The 16,103-nt window shown below is 54.3% G+C and overlaps 1 protein-coding gene across 2 annotated transcripts in view; it reads left to right on the top strand.

Annotated features, from left to right (window-relative positions):
- PIK3C2B (phosphatidylinositol-4-phosphate 3-kinase catalytic subunit type 2 beta) overlaps nucleotides 1-16,103 on the top strand; it is a 65,979-nt gene that overhangs the window by 30,815 nt on the left and 19,061 nt on the right. For both annotated transcript variants that reach the window (XM_042975690.1, XM_042975689.1), the window contains 13 exons: nucleotides 725-836; nucleotides 1,091-1,170; nucleotides 1,554-1,617; nucleotides 3,788-3,934; nucleotides 4,529-4,562; nucleotides 5,371-5,566; nucleotides 6,600-6,722; nucleotides 10,362-10,529; nucleotides 11,064-11,175; nucleotides 12,364-12,506; nucleotides 14,051-14,239; nucleotides 15,428-15,521; nucleotides 15,677-15,771. In XM_042975690.1, the coding sequence (XP_042831624.1) occupies nucleotides 725-836; nucleotides 1,091-1,170; nucleotides 1,554-1,617; nucleotides 3,788-3,934; nucleotides 4,529-4,562; nucleotides 5,371-5,566; nucleotides 6,600-6,722; nucleotides 10,362-10,529; nucleotides 11,064-11,175; nucleotides 12,364-12,506; nucleotides 14,051-14,239; nucleotides 15,428-15,521; nucleotides 15,677-15,771 (1,557 nt within the window). The remainder of the gene's footprint in view (nucleotides 1-724; nucleotides 837-1,090; nucleotides 1,171-1,553; nucleotides 1,618-3,787; nucleotides 3,935-4,528; nucleotides 4,563-5,370; nucleotides 5,567-6,599; nucleotides 6,723-10,361; nucleotides 10,530-11,063; nucleotides 11,176-12,363; nucleotides 12,507-14,050; nucleotides 14,240-15,427; nucleotides 15,522-15,676; nucleotides 15,772-16,103) is intronic.

Here is a 16,103-nt window from a genome sequence, read left to right as displayed (position 1 = left end):
TTTCCTTTCTGACTACTGTGTGATTTGGGAGGGAGGAAAAGGCTGGGTCACGGAAGGACTCCTAGGCCTTCTCTGAAACTTGGGTAGACAGGGTCTCACTTGTTGTTGCTTGAGCAGTGAATGGCCTGCAGGTGGGTGTTTATCAGGAAGTCTATAGAGATTTGTGTTGTTATTCACAGTCAAGCAGGACCCATGGAGGAAGGGGAGAAGCAGACTTCTTAGGGTTTAGGAATAACAGACCTGGAATCTTGGTAGGTTTGTTTGGTTGGCCTTAGCACCCCAGTCACTGATGGCAGGGGGTGGGAGCCTCAGGACCACAGTGTGGGGAGATTGTCAATCAGTGAGCTCCACACCTGAGCACAGGTGACATTCAAAGTGTCCTATATACCAAAGCCAAGAGAATGGGACTTAATCACTGCCCCCTCCCTCCGAGAAGTCTCTGTTCCCCACTCCTTCCGGAAGGTCCCGCCCCTGGAGTGATCGGTGATGATGATCCAGGTAATAAATGCCTAAGAAAATCAAAGTTTGTACAGACCAAGGTTAAGTGTGTTAGGTGGCTTTTTTTTTAGACAGACCTCTGAGCTCTGCTCTGACAGTTTCCAGGAGCCCAAGTACCCTTCCCTGCCTACACTCTCTTATTTCTGTCTTCCCAAGGCCAAGGTATGCATCTCCCTTCCCACTGCATCCCCAGGGTGCTAATGGTCTTGTTCCCCTGTCCCACCAGCAAGCATGCCCTGGGCAGCCATGAGTACATTCAGTACTGCCGCAAGTTTGACATCGACATTCGACTACAGCTGATGGAGCAGAAAGCTGTACGCAGTGACCTGGCCCGGACGGTTCGTGTGGGGGCGTAGCAGACAGCTGCCCGGGGATGGGGAGGTAGAGGGGGCAGGAGGTGATGCGGAACACAGTCAGTGGGAGTAGGGGAGGAGCTCTGGGTGGAGGTTAGGGTACCACTCCTCTCTGAATAGGCCACTTCTCCCATCCAAGTACTAACCAGGCCCGACCCTGCTTAGCTTCCAAGATCAGACGAGATCGGGCACGTTCAGGGTGGTATGGCCGTAGACTGAATAGGCCACTTCTTACATAGGTGAATGATGACCAGAGCCCCTCCACCTTGAACTACCTCGTCCATCTGCAAGAGAGGCCAGTCAAACAGACCATCAGCAGGTGAGAGTGGGTGCCATCTTGGATGTGGGCTAAGCAGGAACTGTGAGGGGACCCCAAGAGATAACCTTGCTTACCTTTCTACCAGGGGTTCTTACAGGTGTCAGGGATGAGACCCAAGAGTATCGTAGGAGAAGGTCCCCACTCTAGGGTGTGTTACATCTTGTCCCTCTAGTACTTTGCCATCACTCTCCAGGTGAGGGGTGGCGAAGCAGAAAAGACTCACCATCCTTCAGTCTTCATGAGACTTATGGAAAAGAGTGGGAACCCCTTTAAACTAGAGTCTGAAGCCTGAGTTGTGGGAAGGGAGGGAGAGAAGAGGTCTTCCAGTACACCGGGTCTGTCCTGACCTCTCCTGTGACTTTTCCCTGTCCCCAACTCCCCAGGCAGGCCCTGAGTCTTCTGTTCGACACATACCACAACGAAGTTGATGCTTTCCTGCTGGCTGATGTGAGTATAAATCCCGGGGCTGGCCCAGCTGCCCAAAGCTCCTCCCCTCCTTTCCCAAAGTCCTCCTGGGTTCCTCCAGCCCTAATGGGATCTGGAGCAGACACTGAAAATCTGTCAGCAGGGCACTTCTTGCCATTCCCCTAGCCCCTGGGCAAACCAAGACTGCTGCCTGTTGGGCAGCTGGCAAGTGTGTTTACAGGGGTTCTGCTCCCCTGTAGGAATAGGCCAAGAACCGTGCCCTGATCCCTGTCTCTGGAGTAGCGTCTCCAGGGCTAAGGGGCATAGAGTTGTCAGCTGCTGTACTTGAATGTGCACCGGAGTGTACTTCCTGTGAGCAATGCTCAGGAACCTCAGATTTGAGACAGTCTGATGTGCTGGTGTCGCAGGTAGAAAACTATCAGGAGGTGAAGGGTCTCAAAGGTAGGGTAGGGCCAGGATTCTCCTCACTTGGATTCTCATGGAGTTTTAACCCTTAAAATCGTGAGAACAAACATCTGCCCTAAATGTCATGGAGCTTAAAAACAAAACAAAACAGGGGTGCCTGGCTGGCTCAGTCGGTTGAGCAACCGACTTCGGCTCAGGTCACGATCTCGCAGCTCGTGAGTTCGAGCCCCGTGTCGGCCTCTGTGCTGACAGCTCAGAGCCTGGAGCCCGCTTCAGATTCTACGTCTCCCCCTCTCTCTACCCCTCCCCTGCTCACGCTCTGTGTCTCTCTGTCTCTCAGTAATAAATAAATGTTAAAAAAATTAAAAAACAAGACAAAAAACAGAAAACGATCTTCACAACCAATCCCTGTTTCATTGATCCAGTTAATAGTGGACCTCGGACTCTTCGTTTTGGGGGAGTTGAGCATTCCATCTAGCTCCGTCCTCTACCCACCACCAGGATCCCTTCTCTATCAACCTCTGCTCGAACATTTACTGTGATGAGGGCAAAGGTCTCTGAACACCTCTTGTGTACCAGTCTGGTCCTACCTTAGTGGCCGCTATGGGTAGAGAAGCCTAAGGATCATCTTAGCCTTCGGGGAGTTTGTGTTCCTGCTAGAAAAATGGAATAGTGGGGCGCCTGGGTGGCTCAGTGGGTTAAGTGTCCGACTTCAGCTCAGGTCACGATCTCGCGGTGCGTGAGTTGGGGTCCTGTCCTCTGAGCTGCGGGTTCTGTGTGTGTCTCTCTCTCTCTGCCCCTCCCCACTCACTTGCTGTCTCTCTCTCTCTCCCTCTCTCTCAAAAATAAATAACCATTTAAAAAAATTTAAAAAAAAGGAAATAGTAATATAAAACTATTTGTTGGGGCACCTGGGTGGCTCACTTAGTTGAGTGTCCGACTTCGGCTCAGGTCATAATCTCACGGTTCATGAGTTCAAGCTCCAAGTCGGGCTCGCTGCTATTAGCTCAGAGCCTGCTTGGATCCTCTGTCTCCACCTCTCTCTGTGCCCCCCTGCTTGCACGCTCGGGCGCGCGCGCTCTGCTCTCTCTCTCTCTCTCTCTCTCTCTCTCTCAAAAATAAATAAGCCTGTTAAAAAACTGTAAAGCTATTGGTAGACAAAACAGGATGGTAATGAATTCGTCAAGGGCTCTTGGAGAGTGATAGGAGGACCGACCAAGGAGGACTCTGGGAAGGAGGCTGATTTTCGCTGGTCCGTGACTTGAACTTATGCAGGTAATCAGGGCAGGATAAGTGAGGGGATTCCCAGTGAGGAGACTGCGGGAGCCCAGGTGCAGAGAGGAGCACAGGGGCATGGCCTGTCTGTGGCGCTGAGATGAGATCCCCCGGAAGCTCTAGGGGACAGCGTGAGACATAGGCTGCATAGGCAAAGGGGCCTGAATATGGTCCCTGGCTTCCTTGCTGTTTCCTATGGATTGGTTTTATTAAAACTGCATGTCTCTGGGGGATGTGTTTGTGTTACGTGTTTATATAGTAGCTGCCAGAGGGGATCTGGGAATAAGAGGCCGTTCAGGGAGGGTGGCTGGAAGAAGCCGGGAGTGTGGGCGTGGCTCACTTAATTCAAGAGGATTGACAGTTCGCTAACTCCGGATGTTTGAAAATAAAGCATGGGAGTCCACTAGTTACTCCTGAGGGTCGTGAACCCCCGCTCCTCCCAACCCATTCCCCTCAACAGGGTGGGTGCTGGGGTGCTCGCCTGCCAGCCTCACTGGGCCGCCTCCCACAGGGGGACTTCCCACTGAAGGCCGACAGGGTGGTCCAGTCCGTCAAGGCCATCTGCAACGCCCTAGCCGCCGTAGAGACCCCTGAGATCACCAACGCCCTCAACCAGCTGCCCCCCTGCCCCTCCCGCATGCAGCCTAAAATCCAGAAGGTAACGGGGACCCAGAGTGTGGGGAACGAGGAGAGCAGTATTCACAAGTAACGAGGTGATTAGGTGCCCACTTACTAAAAAGGTCTTCTCTCCACCTCCATCTTTCATGTTTGTAGTTGAGCCACATGAGGTCTTGTATCCCTTCTTCCTGAAGGTGAGGGTGGGCTAGGGTCTGCCCCCGGATTAACTGCCAGGAGCTCAGCCCAAAGGCTTTATTCATAATCACCCAGGCGTCGCCTGGCACTTTGCATACCCGCCAGGGTGCAAAACCCAAACCTTCCCCTGGCTTCTTCCTGGCTCCACGACTCCCCACTGGGGGCCCTGTGCCTCGCAGACAGGCACTGTGAACTGGAGTGGAGCAGCCTGAGGGTTGGAGTGTCTCGTTTGGGTGGATTTTATCCTCGGCCTGGCTCACTCTGTCCGTCGCATGGCTCTGGTACAAACCATGACGCTGTCTCCCCCGGGGAGTCTCTGCTCCTCCAATTACAGTCCAGTCCCGTCCAGATGAGCACAGCTGTTGAAAAGCCCTTCTTCCAGCTGTGCCGGAAAAGGCCACAGCCCTGAAGCTCCCCTCCCTCTCCTTTTCCCCAATAGGATCCCAGTGTCTTGGCTGTGAGGGAAAACCGAGGTAAGGGAACTGTTCTCTGTCTTCATTCAGTAGGGGTGGCTGAAAACAAGCCTCTGCCCAGATTCCTTTTTCTCCCTTGGTCCCCTTGATTTATGAGTCCAGATCTGCCTCTGTGTGTGTGTGCGTGTGCGTGTGTGTGTGTGTGTTCCAGCTGGAGAGCACATTTCTTTCCACAAAATGTTTCCTCGTTATTTTTACTAGTTATTCCTGTGGTGTCCCTGGGAGATGGTGGTGAGGATAGGATGAGGCAAAGTTAGCCCTGGGCTCCCGATGAGAGAACTCTCACTTGGGTTGGTTGCCATTATTCTCCATAACTCTTGCCTTTGGAACTCAGAATGGAGGGGCGCGGGGGGGAGGGGGGTAATAAGGAATTTTTTACCTGGAGTCTTTCAAGTCCGTATCTCCGGGATTCTTGGTCAATGATTCCCAGTCTTTTGGACTTCATGAACTAATAACGTGTCCCACAAAGCACTGTTTTGGGGACCAACGTAGAAGCTGTCAGCTTTTATTTTGCCAGGCAACGACTTTTAAAGTTGTTGGCAATAATCATTCCTGCTATTTCCCAGAAGAAAGGACATTTAACACAAAATAAGTAGCAATAAGTAAAAATAAGGAGAAGGTGTGACATTAAGCATCATTTTATGAGAAGCTCCTGCTTTTTTCCTCTCATTTCACCACGGATGGGTGAACCTTGTCAGGGCTGTTAGAAACCGACTGGCATTTGGGGGCTACCTAGCCAGTGCCATGGCAACAAGATGGGGCTTGTTGAGGCCTCGTGACCTTTCCTTCTGACCCCTTCCTTTCACAGAGAAGGTCGTGGAAGCTCTAACAGCTGCCATCTTGGATCTGGTGGAGCTCTACTGCAGCACTTTCAATGCCGACTTCCAGACAGCCGTGCCCGGGAGCCGCAAGCACGATCTGGTCCAGGAGGCCTGCCACTTCACCGGGCCCCTGGCCTTCACCGTCTATGCCACCCACCGCATCCCCATCACCTGGGCCACCAGGTGAGCCCAGCGGGCTGAGTTTGACTTGCAGGTGGCTTCTCCCGTCTGCTCGCATCCTGAGTTTATGGTCTGAGGCATGTGGTGCACCTCGGCTGAGCGGGGTGTGGGTTGGGACATCCCCAGGAGAGACAGAGGCCCCCCAGTGGGGGTGTGGAGAAGAGGCTGCAGCAAGATGGATTGAGATGGACCCGATCCTGCTGTGCCCGCTCTTTGCTGGTTGGTGCCGGTTGCATCGGCATCCCTGCCCCCCATTTATCCAAGGCCAGCTGATGGAGACACTGCGACAGATGGCCGCTTCCCAGATAGAGTGCATGCCCCAAGGCCAATGACTGCACTCCCTTGCAGATGCACAATGGGAGGGGGTGGGGAGGTGGGAGATGACCCTTTGTGGGGAGTTCCCTAGGCCTGCAGGGGTGGGTGGAGGGGGACGTTCTTGTGGTAATCCTCAGCTCCTCTGCCCGGTCCCCTGCATCCAGGGCCTAGGGGAAAAGGCATTTGGCTCCACCCCCACCCTTTCCGGACCCCCCTCCCTCTCCCTTCCCCCTCTCTCTTTGTTCCTCACTTAATGTATTCCTCTGGGCGATTGGCGAAGAACAAAGGAGGCAGCCTGGGAAACCAGGGCCTTCTCTGACCTCTTCTGTCAGGCACCTGTCACGAGCCACAGGGACCCCCATGTGTTGGCATTCACTTCGGCATATGTCGATTTCATCCCCCACCCTGGTCACCTGCGCATGCGCCTCTGTGCGCAGACACCCCATGGGCTGCATCCGACTGTAAGGAGGAGGCTGCACGGCTAGTCCCCATAAAGAAGGGAGGAAAACCGAGGGCCCAGCGTGGAGCCTGAAGCTGGGCGGAGGGACCCAGATCGAGTTGCTTCCCCTGGAGCACGCTTTCGCAAATCCAATTTGGCTGTCCTGTCCCGTGACCCCAGGGGCCAGGGAGGAGTTTTAGCAGGAGAAATGGAGCTTGGCAGAGGTCGGGTGACTTAGATGGGGTTTGGGAGCTGAGTGTCCTTGCTCTCTTTCTGTTGCAGCTATGAAGATTTCTACCTCTCCTGCTCCCTCAGCCATGGCGGGAGGGAACTGTGCAGCCCCCTGCACACGCGAAGGGCTCACTTCTCCAAGTACCTCTTCCACCTCATCATCTGGGACCAGCAGTAAGCCCACCCCCCACCCCCCAGACCCCAGGGCCGGGGCCCCTGCAGACCCACACAGCCTCCTGCATGTCCCCACCTCACCCCGCCCCTACCCCCTGCATTAGACCAGGCTCCATCACTAACCCTACCCAAACAAGTCCGGCAGCCTCTCCACTCCCCAAACCTTTATTATTTTTTAATGTTTATTTTTGAGAGAGGGAGAGCACGAGCGGGAGAGGGGCAGAGAGAGAGAGGGACAGAGGATCCCAAGCAAGCCCACGTGTGGGGCTCGAACTCACCAACTGGGATCATGACCTGAGCGGACGAGTGAAGTCCCACACTTAACCGACTGAGCCACCTGGGGCGCCCTTACTTCCTTAACCTTTAAGTGGGGACACCTATCATTTCTACCTCTCAAGTTGTTATGAGACTCCAATGAGAAATATCCACAAGGACTCTCTCTGTACACCATAAAGGATCATATACAAGTTTAGTAGCTTTAATAATAATTGGTTGTCTTGACCTTGTCTCCCTTAAAAGGTTTAACTAGTCTGAGGGATTCTCATCCTCTTCCTTCTTCCCAAAGTTTTCATAGAATGCGGAGCGGGGCCTGTGCTTTCTTCCTCCGAGATAGGAAAGGAAAGGTCGTCCAGAAGAAAGAATAATGGCCTGGGAGCCACAGGAATAAAGCTCTATTTCTAGATCTGTCTTTAGACCTACGTTCCCTTTTGCCTCTCTGTGCCTCAAACTGTAAAGTGGGGACATGTGTCTAATTCAGAGGCAGTTGTGGCATTGAAATGAGATAGGTTATATATATATAACTATGAAACCACAAGCACAAAATAGTATTAATCAGCATTTATTAACAATAATTTGCTATTGGGATGTCAGGCGTCAGCCAAGCAAAGCAAGAAGGAAATGGAGATGAGCGGCCTTGAATGGTACTCTGCAGGTGTCTGGCTGCCCCCTGCCTTTTCTGTGCTGCGCACCCCCCCCAACCGCTGTCAGAAAGCCCCTTGTTTGCTGCCCCCCCCCCACCAGCGTCACTTCCCCAGACTGACTGTGTGTCAGTCCTTATTTGCAGAGCAGAACTGGAACTTCAGTATTTGGAGTGCAGATCAGAGACTGAATGGGGTCCTTGGGGAGGCCAAGGTTGCCCAAATAGGTCGATGGAGAGCCTGTGCAAACCCCGGGAGAGGAAGGTTATTGTACAGGTGAACAGCTTGGGGGGCAGACCCCTTCTTCTGTCTTCACACATGTGGAATTTAGAGAGCAAAAAAAGTATAAATAAAGTTTTAATCAAGCACCTGCCAGGGCAGGAGAGACTCCTTGGAGGCAGGGGATGGCTGCCTTAAAAGGCTTTGGACTTTTCCGCTTCCCTCCCTCTGGCCTCAGTTACTACCGCTGCCCAGAGAGTTATGCTATACGGTGCTCCAGTCTGGGCAGACCCCACAAAATTGCCGTTAGACCCAGGAGTGGAGGCATCTTGGCCTCTCCGACCTCAGCCTGCCTACTCGGTGGGCCTCCTTTCGCTCCCTGTCTTGGATTCAGCCTCGAATCCCAAAGGGCTGGTTGCTGCCTATAGCCTTTTCCTCTCAGCACTCCTCACCCACGTGCCCCATGGAGACTCTTCGCACTTTCCTGGTCAAGATCAAGGCATTTGGGAGAAGACGCTACAGTGTAGGGTTCAAAGCACAGGCGTGGGCGCACTCACCCTTTCTTACTGTAGGTGGAAACTTGGGCATAATAGAGCTTACCTTACAGGGCTGTTTGAGACCCTTTGGGACATTGCAAGCGTGTGGTACCATACCTAGCACGTGATAAAAGCTTTCTTCTTCTCTGTTGTCATCTTTGTAGCTGAGGAAACCTTCTCCGTTCTGGTTTCCCTGTTGCAAGTGACTTACACAGTGACTGATAAACAGAGGTATCTGTGCATGCAAATCCTGTCTGCATGGCCCAGTTCCAGGGCAGAAGCCTCAGGTCACATAGCAAAAAGCACACAACGTAGACAGCCATCACACAAGGGAAACTGTGTTCTCCTCTCCACTGATGAGGAAACAGGTGCAGAGATGTGAGGCGTTCCAAGGTTGCAAGTGGCAAAACCAGGACTGGAACCGGCACATCCCAGGAGCCCTTCCTGGAGGAGGCAGCCCTTGTGATGTGATGTTGAGGAAGGGCTGCAGAGGGAGGGAGAGGGCTTTCTCCGGCAGGGAGGAGGTGCAGGCTGCAGTTTGTACTGGTTATCCTGACCCCCCCCAGATGACAGTCGTGGGAGAGGTCTGGGAATGCCAGGCAGACTCCAGCACTGAGGAGAAGGGGACTCTGGCTGGTTCTAGGGCTCGGGGCTTTGGTGTCTTCACTCCCCTTTGCCTCCAGAGGCAAAGCTGGAAGCCTCTTCTCGGGCTGACGAGAGAGGGGTCGGGGCCAGCCCCCTCTCCACTTTGCTGTGGGATCAGCTGACTCCTGTAGCAGCAGCACAGGGATCAGCTAACTCTCAAAATAGGCCCAGCAGTCGCACTCTGCCTGGCCTCCCCCCCCCTCCCCAAGCCCGGCCTGGCGTGGCTGCTGATGGGGCCCTAATTATAGCTGCGGGCCCCCGAGTACAGGCAGCTGGGGCAGAGCAGGGCTCTGCCAGTCTTTGGTGGGTGGGAGGGAGTGCCTCACTTAGGTGGAGATTTTCCTGCAGGAGTGAGGGGTAGCAGTGGAGGGAGGCTGCTTGATCAGGAAACTGCGACCCTGGGTTGGCCGCCCTGCCTCTGTGCCCTCTGGCTGGCGGGGAGGGCGTGACAGTATGGACTTTGGCCCAGGGACAGCTTCCCCAAAAGGTAACGTGGGTCCTCCCTCGCTTTCTACAGCTTCCCTCCTCTCTCTATCTCACTCCACCCTGGCTCCTTATCCTGAAGTTGGAGGGAGTGGCTGGGCATGATTCCGGGACCGGGGCCACCCCCGGAGAGCACTTCTGGACTTGGGTAGTGGCAAGGCTTATGTGGCTTAGTTCTTATCTCTGGCCACTTTGCTTCCTCTGCCCCAGGGACTTTGGGAAGCCTCTTCTCTTTATCCCTTTGGCTTTGAAAATGTTTTGGGGTGAGAACAAACCATCTGGTGCCCTGGGGGTTGGGAGAAGAGGGGACAGGAGAGGACAGACATGTGGGACGACTGTCTGGAGGAGGGTGACCTGAGGGCAAAGAACACACGGCTGCTTCTTCCTGGTTGCTTTCAGCCTGGGGAGTGGGGGAGGGATGAGGATTGTTCAGTGCAGAAGGATTCTCAAAAGGAGCAGCTTCTTGGTGACCCTCTGCAGAAATTCTAAAACAAAGGAAGGAGTATGGCTCATAGTATGGAACCTGCAATCACCTGTACTCTGAGGTGGCTCTGGCTACCCAAGTTCTGTCTGGTCACCATGGGGAGCCTCAGAATCAGGATGTCAGCGTCACTGTACTGAGAGGCTGCAAAAAGCAGCATACTGTGCTTCTGGGAGCACCCCGTAGGGGTTTTGCCTCTGGTTCAGGACCCGTCCTGGTTCCGCAAGGCTTCCCCAGGGAGCACGTCTGATATCCCAAGAGACAGGTCAAGTTCTCGGCCTCCACTTGACTTCCTGGGCCACCTGTCCTTTGAAGCCCCAGGATGGCACCTCCTGATTTGGTTTCCTGTTCTCCCTAGGATCTGCTTCCCTGTGCAGGTGAACCGGCTGCCTCGGGAGACCCTGCTGTGTGCCACGCTCTATGCTCTGCCCATCCCCCTGCCTGGGAGCTCCTCTGAGGCCAATAAGCAGCGGCGTGTGCCCGAAGCCCTGGGCTGGGTCACTACCCCACTCTTCAATTTCAGGCAGTACGTGGTTTTCAGGGCAGCGGCGTTTTTGGCCTTGGAAAGGAAGGAGGGGGATAGAGAGAGGGGCCGCACTGACCAATGCCCCTTGGGAGGGTTGGCCACTTGGGGCTCACCAACAGAGCCCAAAGGGCCGTGGCCCTGGTGGAGGGGACCAAGGCACGGGACTAGAGACCAGGACAGTTCATGTAACCAAGAGCTTTCTGGGCAGGACTTGGTGGCACAGGAGGTGGCATGGAAATGTAGTGCTCCAGTAATGTGTTATCTGGCTCTGTCATTGGAGGGGCCTTAGAGGTCATCTAGTCGAGCTCTCTGCTTCATGGGGCATCCCAACTACCAGGTCATCCAGAGGCTTCCTGGAAGGGGTGTGCTTTTTTAGGACCTAGAAGAAGGAAAAGCCTATGGTCTTAAGGGGAGAACGACAGAAAGGAGTTGGGTGATAGCTTCAAAGGCAGATTTTTGGATGGGGGAGCAGGAGGAAAACCACCTCCTTTGCCATTGCATTTGTTGGCTTATCCCCCCCTCCATCCTCCCTAGAGTCCTGACCTGTGGTCGGAAGCTTCTGGGCTTATGGCCAGCAACACAGGAAAACCCCAGTGCCCGTTGGAGCGCGCCTAATTTCCACCAGCCAGATAGCGTCATCCTGCAGGTGAGACTCCAGCCCCGGGGCCCTCCGTCCTACCCACTGCTCAGGACTGCTCAAGAGTCAGCTCCATATTTTCTACCTTCAGGTTTGGGCTAGAACGGTAAGAGAAAGAGCTGGGCCATTGGGCACAGGATGGCGATACGATCAAAGCAGCTGGGTGAATGTGGTTGGACCGGCAGTCCCGGAGTGGGAGAGTTCTGTGGAATCTGTGTGCCGTCTCCTGGAGGTCAACTTGGACTTCAAGGAGCCTGAAGGCAGGGGCCTGAGCACCCACCCCCAGCCAGAGCTCAGTGTTGAACCCTCATGTTGCTGAGTCTGTTAAATCTGAGCTGTTCCCCCTTGGAGCCTGAGGGGAAGCCCTCCGGGAGTCCCTCAGTGCTCTATGGGGTAGACCCATTCTCTGTGGAGAGGAGGAGGGGGTGGTTAAGCCCAAAGCCTATTTACCGGCTTCTGGCTCCCTTTTATGATCACGAGATGCTTTGGTATGGAATATGGAACATCAAAGTGGATATAGAATGAAATAGAATGATAGAGAGTGGAAGCTCCAGAGGCAGGCATCTTTGTCTATCTTAACTAACTGTACTCAATGCCGAGGACCTAGAACAGTGCTTGGCACATATCAGGGGTCAATAAACATCTGTCGAAGGAGGGAACGTAGAACTCTTTTTGAGAACCGGCTCACTCAGCTCTGATACCCAGTTTCGGAGGATGGACACCGGGTAGCATAGAGCAAGGGGACTCAGGATCACAGGGTTTAGAGTTGGTAGGGTCCTCACCGGGCGTGTGGTCCCACCTCCCATCAGGCAGCAGTGTGGTTCCAGGGCTCCTGAAGGCTCCCTAGCGTTGGCTTGGAGGCTCCCGCTGGCTCAACCTGGTGACAGTTCTGTTCAAAGTTCTGGTCTGGGGCCGGTCCACCCGCCCCCCCCCCCACGGATACATCTCAGCCCACCCTCTTTCTCAGTTTCCCATTTTTCTCCCTCTCTCTGTTTTCTCACTGTTTTGTCGGAAGGGACTTTAAGGACCGCCAAGTCCATCAGCATTATTTTATAGACAAAGAACCTGCAGGGAAGGGGAGGTGGGAGAGAAGGGCAGGACCCCCCGTGTGCGACAGAGAAGCTGGAGACCCGGGAGGTGGCATTCCTCACTCACCTGCCTGTCCTCTCTCCTCGCTTCTCTGATGCCATCTTCCAGATTGACTTCCCCACCTCAGCCTTCGACATCAAGTTCACCAGCCCCCCTGGAGACAAGTTCAGCCCCCGCTATGAGTTTGGCAGCCTCCGGGAGGAAGACCAGCGTGTGCTTAAGAACATCATGCAGAAGGAGTCCTTGTACTGGTGGGTCCTGGGGTCTTCCCCATGTGTGGCTCAGGCTCCGTTCTATCCGACCTCTCACCTGCCAGCTCAGGTTCCTGCCTTGGGAGCGGAGGTGGAATGGAGTGGGCGTTGCCCCTGGGCAGGAAGCAGGAGGGGGAGGGCTCTACTGAGGGCAATCTCCAGGCTTTTTTTCATGAGCTGACACTAGGCAGAATGGAGAGGCCAGGGTCAGGAAATTAGATCTAGGAATGCCCATCCCCACCGTGGGGGCCTGGCTCAGACTCAGTCCTCTGGCCCAGAGGACCAGAGCTTTCCCCACGCCCCAGATATGCTGTCTACTACCTGTTGTATCCATGGGGGCAGCTGGGTCCCGCCCTCACCACCCTGCCTCCTCCTGCCCCTTCCACACCCACAGCCTTTGCATTTCTCTGGCCCTGCCACTTTCCAAAAAGGATCGGGTGTCAGGGCAAGCTGGCAGCTCTCAGGGGTGAGTGAGTCCAAGCTGATGTCATCCCTGGGGCTGCTTTTCTCACTAGGATTGGAGGGGGTCGGGTGAGGAACCCAGAGCTGGATTTGCTGGTAGGATGGGGCTCCCGCCCTGCCTGCTCTCCCCGTGTACCTCTCTGGCTCCTGCATGGCCCTAAGGCATGTCTGTAGGGGGAGGGTCGGGGGACAAGGAGACAGGGCTCATCTCATGTCCCACCCAGGGAGCCAGAGTAGCTGAGTGACTAGAGACCCTCCCCACCCCCACTCCTCTGCTGACCCCTTGCTTCATTAGCCCCTCTGCTCCTTTCTCCCATTAGACACCTGATCTCAGGCAAGGCTTAATTAGCTGTGGGTTCTATCAAACCTCCAGCTGGCCCCAGGAAAGCCCCAGAGGCTTCACAGCCATCCAGACCCTGACGTGTGGGGACCACTGCCCTCTGGTGGCTCAACTTGGGAGTGATGTTCTAAGGGCATCCACAGGAGGGGTAGCAAATTTGGTGCCCTTGGCCTTTTTGTCTGTCTGACTGAGAGACGTCCCGAAATGTCAGGATCAAAGATCCTGGCCCCAGTTCCCAATCTTTGCTTCACGCATTGCAATCACCCTAGGGATCTCTTGAAATGTTATTTATTTATTTATTTTCGAGAGAGACAGAGAGAACGTGAGCAGGGCAGAGGCAGAGAGAGAGGGAGAGCGAGAATCCCAAGCAGGCACCATGCTGTCAGCACAGAGCCCAATGCGGGGGCTCGAACTCCCGAAACCGTGAGATCATGACCTGAGCCGAAACCAAGAGTTGGACACTTAACCGACTGAGCCACCCAGGCACCCCTAGGGATCTTTTGAAAATACCGACGCCTGGTTTCCCCAGATGCCTGGTTTCCCCAGGCATTCTGACTCAGCTGGTGTTCCCTGTGGCCCAGGCGTGGGGACTTCACAAAATTCCCCAGGTGGTTGTAATGTGCAGCAAGGTGTGGGGACCTCTGAATGGGAGAATGTATAGCATTCTCTTGGAGAGTAAGTAACCCTACCCTCTGGCTGAAGGTGTTCTCTCTCACCTCCTCCCCTAACACCCTCACCGCAGGCTCACTGATGCTGACAAGAAGCGCCTGTGGGAGAAGCGATACTATTGCCACTCAGAGGTGAGCTCACTCCCCCTGGTGCTCGCCAGCGCCCCCAGCTGGGAGTGGGCTTGCCTGCCCGACATCTATGCTCTCCTGAAGCAGTGGACCCACATGAACCACCAGGATGCCCTGGGGCTCCTGCATGCCACGTGAGTTGTAACACCCACCTCTCCTGACCATGTGTCCTTCCAGAAGCCGGGGCTTAGCCCTGCCCATTGCTAACCTGAGCCAGCCCTGGGGAAAATGGTAAAGTGGGCTAGGAAATTCAGGGCTCTTTCACTTCTCCTTTTCTGCTTTTTCTTTGTCTCATTTCCCCGCAGCGTTCTATTGTGAACATTTTTCAAGCATGCTACAGAACTGAAAAATTTGCAGTGAACATCCATGGACCCGCCACCTAGATTCTGACCGTTTTCACTCTTTGCTATATTTGTTTTATTGCGTATCCAACCATCAATCCATCTTCTTTTGTAATACATTTTAGTCTAAGCTGCAGACATCCTCCTTCCCTCCCAAATACTCCAGCATATCTATATCATTTAACTAGAACTCAGTATTTGTTTTTTCTTTTGAGGCCAAATTTACATACAAGGAAATGCCTGAGCCTTAACCTGTACACTTGCTGTTGATAGGCGCACGCACACCCCTGTGTAACCCAAACCTTACCACCTAGTTCAACTTTAAAGTCCTCTCTCCCTCTTTCCCTCCGAAGGGTCCTCTGGGGACATGTGCCTCCCAGTATCAGACCCCTGGGCTGCCTTTTCCAGATGGTCCCCAGTATTCTTGGCTTCTTTCGTGCTGCTCTTAGTAATTAAAATGTACCCGATCCATGTGTCTTGCCTTCAGGACTTTTTGAGGCAACGTTTTTGCTAATCTCTGCTAAACTAAATTCTGCCAAGGGGGTACTGGCTTATATGAAACTCTGTGATTCTCCATTCTTCGCCTGGCTGGTTTTGCATTAAAGGATGGTACCAAGAAGACGCAATCATGCTTTAATCCACACAGGGGCTCTCTGATGACGGGAATTTCTGGCACAGGGGGAGTTAAGGAGACGATCTTCAGGAATGGGGTTGAAGACCTTGTCCGGTTTTCTTTGAGTCCTACCAGGAATGATGGTGGCCACCCTCCTGTTTCCCCAGCGGCCCCATGCCGGCTCTGACCAGGAGACAGGGCCATTCTCAAGGGTTGCTCTCCAGACAAGGTGCTGAGGATTGCAGATTCCGAGAGGCCTTGCCTTCTCTCCACCTGTGTCTCTGAAGCCCAGGTGTGAGGGTGCTTGCTTACTCCTGTGTCGCAGCACCCGCGACTGGGTCGTCAGAGTGCTGGGCTCTGTTTTGTAGCTTCCCGGACCAGGAGGTGCGTCGGATGGCCGTCCAGTGGATCGGCTCGCTGTCGGATGCTGAACTCCTCGACTACTTGCCGCAGCTCGTGCAGGTGGGCAGACCGGCCTTCCCTCCAGTTCTGATGATCCCCTCCCCGGGCCCCAAGTCAGTCTGCATTGTCCTTGTGGGACCCAGGGTCCCCAGGATAGTGGCAGGTGTAGACTGAGGACAGTCAATACATCGTCCTACTCCCGTTCCCCTCCACAGGCCCTGAAGTATGAGTGCTACCTGGACAGCCCCTTGGTGCGATTCCTCCTGAAACGAGCCGTCTCGGACTTGAGAGTGACCCACTACTTCTTCTGGTAAGACCGTGTGTGGAGGTGGGAGGCAGACCTGCATCTTTAACTCGGGAGTATGTTACTCTTAGGTGTGCAAAGGCGGGGAGCTAAGCCGTCTGGGTCCCCGTGTGTTGCTACCTTACTATGTGGCCACGGGCTAGCACCTTTTCCTTGGTGGGGGGAAGGGGGTCTCAGTCCCAAGGGCACAGCGAGGATCATCCCTGGCCCTCCCTTCCACCCACACATGGCAGAAATATAAAGGGGGTGCCTGGGTGGCTCAGTTGGTTAAGCGTCTGACTTCAGCTCAGGTCACGATCTCGCAGTTCATGAGTTCAAGCCCTGCATCGGGCTCTGTG

The sequence above is a fragment of the Panthera tigris genome, chromosome F3 (assembly GCF_018350195.1).
Source record: "Panthera tigris isolate Pti1 chromosome F3, P.tigris_Pti1_mat1.1, whole genome shotgun sequence".
NCBI lineage: Eukaryota > Metazoa > Chordata > Mammalia > Carnivora > Felidae > Panthera > Panthera tigris.
This window is presented reverse-complemented; position numbering and strand designations above follow the sequence as displayed.